General features: G+C 34.8%; 1 protein-coding gene across 1 annotated transcript in view; it reads left to right on the top strand.

The window, feature by feature from the left end:
• Nucleotides 1-5,686: 5,686 nt before the first annotated feature.
• LOC121730871 (proteasome-associated protein ECM29 homolog) overlaps nt 5,687-8,538 on the top strand; it is a 41,534-nt gene continuing 38,682 nt past the window's right edge. Inside the window, exons 1-6 of the mRNA XM_042120073.1 lie at nt 5,687-5,815; nt 5,896-6,014; nt 6,526-6,654; nt 6,972-7,090; nt 7,855-7,980; nt 8,415-8,526. Of these exons, the coding sequence (XP_041976007.1) occupies nt 5,764-5,815; nt 5,896-6,014; nt 6,526-6,654; nt 6,972-7,090; nt 7,855-7,980; nt 8,415-8,526 (657 nt within the window). The 5' untranslated portion in view covers nt 5,687-5,763. The remainder of the gene's footprint in view (nt 5,816-5,895; nt 6,015-6,525; nt 6,655-6,971; nt 7,091-7,854; nt 7,981-8,414; nt 8,527-8,538) is intronic.

Raw genomic sequence — 8,538 nt, 5'->3', positions numbered from 1 at the left:
GGAGGAGGATATTTTTTACTTTTTTTATGTTTTACCTATGTATTTTTACTCCGCCGTTTGTGGACCGATTTTCAAAATTCTTCTGTTGTTGCATAAGATATGGTCCAAATTAGATACCATGTTCATAAAAGTGGTGAGTGATAATGTAATCCATGAGAAATCGAGGGGACTCCTTGAAATTTATATGGAAACATAGCGTGATTTTAATTTTTTGAGAAGGACTATAAGCATACACTACCAAAAAATAAGATTTTGCACTGAAGTACTGGTTCCGAAGGTGCTGTTTAGAACTATTGAATACTTATAGACTGATATAATATGTTCGGGAATTTCGGTGTTGTGTCAACAACTAAAAGCATATTACCTAATATGATGTATCAATTATATTATTCATCATCATCATCACTATAATTATGCCATGCATCGTCACATTATTACCTTATTAACGGCATTTCCCATAGTATTTTACTTCAAAACGCGTGCCTTTATTATTATTCCTCCGTTTGTTGACTGATTTTCAAAATTCTTTTGTTGCTGTATAGGGTATAACCTGAATTTGGTACCATGCTTACGAAAGTGGTGATCTGATTGGAACTCCTGGATCTTTTTTGGGACACACGTAGACACCTGAACTATGTCTTTGATCAATCTTCATATTTTTTTAGTCGGTACCAGCTAAGTTCAGCGGCAGCGTAAGTTCTATGTGCAATTTACCGCATTATACAATAATCAATTTTCTGAAATCTATACTTACTAATATTATAAATGCGAAAGTATCTCTGTCTGTCTGTCTGTCTGTCTGTCTCGCTTTCACGCCAAAACTACCGAACCGATTGTAATGAAATTTTGTATACAGATAGTCTAAAGCTTGAGAAAGGACATAGGCTATTTTTTTACTGGAAAAAAGGGTTGTAAGGGGGTGAAAATACGAAAATTTGTTCAAATTAAGTTAGTTCCAAAAATTCATACTAGATGGCGCCGTGCGTCTCTTACATCGCGCTAACGCTTGCCCAACATCTTTCTATAAGAGGTGGTATCATTATTCACTCGACTTTCGATTTTTTCGATTGTTAATTCTAATATACGTTATTTAATAAGTCAGTACTTTATATTATATACAGTGACGTAACCTTAAACCTATCAATGATAAATAGTTTATGGGTAAAGTTGTGTAATTGGGGGGCTAAATAAGATTTAAAATTTCTCATCTATACTATAATATTATAATTTTGCAGAGTTTGTTAGTTTGTTTGTTTGTTTGAACGCGCTAATCTCAGGAACTACTGGTCCGATTTGAAAAATTCTTTCAGTGTTAGATAGCCCATTTACCGAGGAAGGCTATAAGCTATATTTTATTACGCTAAGATTAATAGAAACGAAGAAATAGAGGAAAATGTGGAGAAAACGGGAAGAAATTATTTGAAAGGGCTTATTTCAACGCGCTAATCTCAGGAACTACTGGTCCGATTTGAAAAATTATTTCAGTGTTAGATAGCCCATTGATCGAGGAAGGCCATAGGTTAAATTTTATTGTTCTACGACTAATAGCAGCGAAGAAATAGAGGAAAATGTGGAGAAACGGGGGAAATTATATGAAATTGCTTATTATCTTAAGATTCTTAAGAACTACTGGAGCAATTTTTATGTTATTTGGCAAACATGAAGAATATACCACGTTAAGGGACATAGGCTATTTTTTTGCGGAAAAATGTACGGTCGCGTGAAATTCCTAAATTACGGAAGCGAAGCCGCGCGGAACATCTATATATAATAAAATCGTAGGAAAGTCAATGCTGTACATTGAATATTTTTGTACAATAAATAATACTTGGGACGTGATCTACTATATTAACGCGGACGAAGTCGCGGGCAACAGCTAGTCTATAATAATCATAGCAAGTTCACCTACAAAGAAAGAAATAATATTCTATAGCGATCGTTTTTTTTTTGTAGATCTAGAAAAGGGGAATATTTCCTCCCTGTATTATTTTGTTATGTCACATCTCATAGGACTTAGGCAGCATCGACACCTCTGACAAATGTTAATATTTTTTACTCAAATGCACATGCATTTAAGTAAAAAATATTGCACAAAATATGCCTGAACCTCCCGAGGAATCATTATGTCGATTGGTGAAAAGTGCATAAAAATCCGTGAATAAAGGCATTGATTGTATTGAAGCTTCCCTCAAATATTTATGTTACTTTCTTTATAATGAAGTTTTAGTGGCAATAGAAAAACGTAGTTTATGAAAATGTCAACTATCTAGCTGGCGCGGTTCTTGAGATACAGCCTAGAGACGGACATACAGACAGGCTGCTGCTGTCTTTGTAATAGAGTAGAAAATTTTCTGTCTTTGTTATCCAACTTATCACGTTTTGTTGACGCGAATGAAGTCGCGGGTAACAGCTAGTTTAGAAATAAAATTAAGTAAGTAAGTACTCTTATAAAATTTAATTAGAATTAATTAGACACCGTGATAGGCTCCATGATAGATTGAGACAAAATCCAAACAACAACATTCTTAACCCTTGGCTGGTGTCGCTACTTTTGGCAACACTACTGGCATCGTGGGTCAAATTTTACCCATACCAAAAAATCTGCTGTAGTATGTATACATTTTTGTTTTATTTATGTAAATAGGGATTATATCAAATAAAACACTTATTTTTTACAAAAATATCTTAGTGTAATTTTAGAATATAAAATAGTTTTTTAGTTTCATATGAATTTGTAACTGACCTTAGTTTTTGGCACTTCTTGGTAAGAGTCTATTTTAAATGAAAAAAAAAAAAAAATCTAGAAAAACTTAAACAAAAATAAATGAATGGCACTTTCTATATCCTCTAAATAACAAAAAAGTATAATTCTCTTGAGATCAGCTAACAATTTAAAAAATGACAATCAAAAACTAACAGCTTAAAACTAACCAATAATACGACGTCATATTTCAGTCTTATACTTTTCGGCAAGTAGTACACAGTATATTTTGGACGGAATGTGTCTTACAAATAAAATGTAAACATTTATAACATTTTAGAGAATGTTTACGGTCGTTTTTCCAATCACATAGGTAGCATCTGGCCCTTTTCCGGATTGAATTTGAAGCGAGTGAAGAAGTCGATGCAACTGATTCTTGACTTTGGGATTGATTTTCCGGCTGGTCTTGAATTTGTTCCAAAATTGTGTCAATCCTTCTTTTTAGATCCGTGGAAAAATTAGCGTATCCTGTTTTCCGTTGCAATATAAATGGTGTTGCCAGATCTAAACCAATTTTTTTCATATACTTGTTCCTTTTCATACGTTTTTCAGGGTTCGAGGCTTTCCAAAGTACAAATCCATTAGCTGCCGAAATATTCAATATTGCCCAAAAAATTACACATGGCCATCTCTGAGTTCTTCTAGCTACCGAGTAATTTGCACATTTTTGGTCCAATGAATCCACACCCCCTTTGGTACCATTATAAAATTGAATTATTTCTGGTTTGCCACTTTCAGTGTCGACGGATTCATCGTGGTGCATAGATGAAATCATGATTACACTTTGGCTCTTTTTAGGGACAAAGGAGCAAAGAGTTTTATCATTCGTGAAACCGAACAAACTGGAACCTACAGGACGTGTTTTGTGGGGCAAGAATTCAGGTGGGATTTCGCGTTTATTTTTACGCAATGTTCCAACGTACGTTAACCCCACTTCTCTAAGTTTATCAACTAATCCGATCGAGGAAAACCAATTATCAGCTGTAATATTCCTGTTAGAATTCTTCAAAGGTTCGACTAGGTCCAAAACTGTGCGTGTAGGTATAGATAGATCAGTTCTTCTAGATTCTGATTTTCCAGTATATATAAAAGCATTGTATAAATAATGAGTTTTAGAATCGCAAAGGCATAAAATTTTGATTCCATATTTGGCAGGTTTTGATTTAATATATACTCTAAATAAGCATCTCCCTCGAAACGGACACAACATTTCATCTATAGTTATATATTCAGAGCAACTATAACATTTTTGACAGTTATTTATAAACAAATTGAATATTTCAGATATTAGTGCAGCTCTATCGTTCGCTTTTCTTGCGATTCTCGTTTCAACGTCATCAAATCGTAAAGCTGATGAAATAAAAAGATATCTTTTTAGGGACATAGTTGCTCTGAAAATGTCTCTTCCTGTACCATCTGAGTTCCATAACCCTTCAAGATCTTCGTGGCCAGATTTGAAAACTCCGGCTAAAATGGTAAGACCCAAAAAAGCGTTTATTTCAGTCTTTTCTATATAATTTGTATGAGCTCCAGTACTTGAATGAGTTTCCCTAAACTCCGAAATTTTTTTGTTTGTATGTAGGATTATAATTTCAACCTTCTCATTTGTTACTAACAACTTCCATGACTCCAACTCTGACATATTTCTTTTTTCACGAGCTGGCCCTACTAAGCCAGGAAGGTGTGTAATTATGTTATGCCTCCTCGTTCGGGATCTACTTGGCGCTGTTTTAGACCATTTATAACGATTTTTACCTCGATAATGACGTGTCCGTTCCTCACCGTCATCACCTGTGCTTTCTTCCTCTTCCTCTCCTTGTTCTTCCTCTTCACTTCTCGTATATCCGTTTCTAGTGCTCTCCCTTTCGTTTTCACTATCAGAGCTTTCTTCAATGACACTGTCTTCTGAGCAAGTAACAGGTTCAGGACTGTCTCGATCGCTGATAACTTCATCGTCACAAAGTAGACCTATATTTGAGCTCCCTTGAATATTTTCTGACTCCGAATCATCACTCACGTCGTGCAACAACTCCTCAATTTGTTTATCGTTCAAAAATCCTTCCATTGTTGTTGAAATATTCACTAAAACCAAAAAGTTTAAAAATTACACTCAGTGAAAAAAGTTACGTATTTGGTGTCGTGGGTCAAATGTGACCCGGCCGGCTCCATACCTCAGCTCCTATGATGGTGGTCGCGCTGCACGTCCGCCCCCCGCCGCAGCTTGCGACGTACTGATAATACGTAGAAGCGCGCACTTGTACCATAAACATTAGAAGAGTAATAACAAAAAATGTTTGCGTCTGGGTCGAATTTGACCCGCGATACCAGCTAAGGGTTAAAATTACCTACACAAGATACAGAAATTTCTGCAATAATTTATTAAAAAAGATAAAGAGAGACTATGAAACAAACTTACTAGATAATGCTAAAAACAACAATAAGAAATTGTGGGATACTATAAAAAACTTAACTTATACAAGTAAATGTAAACAGCATGCATCTTACCTACTAAATTCTCGTTATCCTAAGGAATCGGTAAATAAAGTTAATGACTATTTTGTATCAATTGGGAAAAGGTTGGCTGGCAAATGCCATTGGTGGATGGTCCCAGGTTCCATACATTTTTGCCCATCGTCTTTTATAGTAGTAGGTAGTTAAAAAATAGGTAGGTACGGTACTTATAGCACAGAATTTTATATAATATTAGTAGTGCTTATAGATAGGTAGACTGAAGTAAAAATTGGTAGATCTTCCATTTTTATTATATACATTATTATATAATACAGATTAATAAATAATATTCTTAAGAGATTTGGTCATAATAATATAATATCATAGCATATCATGTTCAGTTACGTAAAAAAAACATATTGACAATACTCTAATGTCAATGTCATTCGCAAAATATGAAATCTTGTCTGTCATTCTAGATTTGTGTACAACGATTTCTGTGCATGAAACTTTTGAATTAATAAAGAAAAGAACATAATAAATATCCAAAAATGTCTGAGATGGACATATCAGACAATAGTAATGATTACTCTAATGATTCTCGTAAGTACAGAGATAAAATATATAACTTTTAATGTTTATGTGCCGCTGATGCTTGAATATGGATTTATTTTGTTTTACAGTTCTCCTAGATAGAGTGTTCTTACGCTTAGGAAACGCCGACAGTGATGATCAACTCGAAAACTGCTTGAATAAATTTCTTCCACCAGTTATACTAAAATTATCCTCTCCTCATGAACAGGTGTGTTGGCATATTGTTTTTGTTGCATATTGGGCCGCCTGTTACTGAAACCATAAATTTTTTTGCAATTTGCATTAGACTATCCTCATAGTCAAATCATAATGAAGCAATATACCTTAAAAACAAATTCTTCCTGGACATGACCCTGGCTGTAGACAAGGCTTATACACAAAATCACATCTACATATTGACATCATTTAATATGAACTATGAAGTTCTGTGACTTATTTTTTTATGCACCATAGGTTTGAAGACAGTTTACAATATATTGTTGAGTATGTCCTAAGGTGACTATAATAAAAGTTCATAGGCTCAGATAATTCTATATTAAAACTCTACACAGTGTAATACTTAGTAGCTAGTACAATATATTGACATATATAAGACATACTGACTTTAAACTCTAAAGAAGCATTGTATGAGTGTGAACTGTGCACTCTACACATTCCTACGTCATAATGACCCTTACAACATAATTTATACCATCAGTTATATGTAATGGTTATTACAGATTAGAACCAAGGTTATGGAGCTGTTAGTGCATGTGAACAAGAGAGTGAAGTGCAGGTCCGATGTCCAGCTGCCCGTGGATACACTGCTACAGCTATACAAGGACCCGGCAGCCAACAGTTTTATTATCGTAAGTAATAAGTACTTACTATGATGGCTCAGTGACCCATAGTGGATCTTGGCCTCAGACACAAGTTTGCGTTTTTAGAAATGGCCAAGTTAAAAATAATGTAATTATATTGCCTCAAATTACAAATAAAGGTTAAGGGTATAGATTCAATTTTATATTTTCTTTTAGTGTTCTGTTTTGGAAACAGTATAGTAAATCAATCTTTCACTGTTGTTGTTCATTACGAGCACAAGTTAAAGACAAGAAATATGCCACTGACTTAAGTTGCTAAAATCCTCTATATCTGGCCAATATAGATTTTATTTATTTGGTTCTAGAACTTCACAATAATATACATCACAATGGGTTTCCCTCGTCTTCCCCGCGACCGTCAGCTGGCGCTGGCTCCTTCACTGTTGGAGGCCATTGAGAACAAACCTCAGGGACATCAAGATGGGTATGTTGAGTAAAAATTTAAAATATGCACTAAAAACTCTTCTAAAAATATACAGGGTGTAACAACACTAAGTGATAAAACTTTAGAGTCTGTACGACTATGTGTTCCTTGTAGCTCGAGTTCACTGTGAAAGTAGCAGTGTTGAAAGACCAAATATTTGTTTCACTTTTGTATGGGGAAACTCATGATGCTGGGGAGCTTGCCCATACAAAAGTGAAAAAAAGTTTGGTCTTTCAGCGCTGCTACTTTCACAATTCACAGTGAACTCTTTACAAAGGATTACATACACACCCTAAAGTATTATCACTTAGTTTTGTTACACTGTATACTGCAAGCATACAAATATTTTTATGCATGTCAATTTTGGTTTTAAAATTCTTGTGAAACCTAGTATAATGTACTATTTTGTGATTAATATTATATCCATACTAATACTAATACCCACGCCCACGCCCAAACCGCTGAACCGATTTTGCTGAAATTTGTATGGAGACATTTTGAGTCCCGGGAAAGGACATAGAATACTGTACCCGTACGGAACCATAATCCCGGAAAAATTTATGGGATTATGGTTCCGTACGGGTTGAACGAATTTGGGTGCAACAGAGTTGCGGGCGTCAGAGTTTAGGCGAAAAATATGTATAGTTATAACATAAACTGATTGCCATGCACTGGGCACTGGGCACGGGTGATGAGTGATGACTTCACAAAGGATAATTTTATCCCTTTTCCAAATAACTGTTTAAATCAAATTTTATTTTCAGGATATTGATGTTAGTGATGCCGCTGCTCAGAGAGATTAAAGGAGATTCTCTAAGCTTGAAAGCCAAGCCCAAACTGTCGGCCATGATATTGAAGTTCGCAACTGATGTGCTTCTACTGCCTTATAGGTAAGTTGTTCATAGTAATTATTATCAGGGCGAGCGAAGAGAGCCCTACTATATCCCACAACCTGAGCACCCTTGTGGTACCTACACTTTATGGAAAAACTATCATGCCTATTGAATTGTGCTTTAACATAGTAATTTTTATTTATATGTAGTGTGTTATCATCGGTCAGTCAAGGTTTTGGTTACTATTAAAATAAAAAATGCCTTAATGATTATTACCACATAGAAAAACGACGCCAGCCTTCACAAATCTCGGCTTCTAGCTAATTAATTATAATCATTTACATTGTTGTCCATCTTAGATGGTATTACATGCACAAAATATTTAGTCCCTTATTTTTAACGAAAATATGTAAAATTGAACTAAACCTTTCACATTTTAATTTTTATATCACATTAAGTATGACCGCTTTAAAAATCGTTCAACATTTTAGAGCATTACCAAGTTCGGGAGATAGTGATTTCCAAGTGCCCCCTGGTATGAGTCTCAAGTCCTACAAGAGGATAGTGGACAAGAACCAGATTAATGCAAATCAATTGGAAGAGGTAAGTTCTCTG

Source organism: Aricia agestis, chromosome 10 (genome assembly GCF_905147365.1).
Source record: "Aricia agestis chromosome 10, ilAriAges1.1, whole genome shotgun sequence".
In the NCBI taxonomy this organism is placed as follows: Eukaryota; Metazoa; Arthropoda; class Insecta; order Lepidoptera; family Lycaenidae; genus Aricia; species Aricia agestis.
The sequence above is the reverse complement of the archived record's forward strand: the minus strand, read 5'-3'. Positions and strand labels throughout refer to the sequence as shown.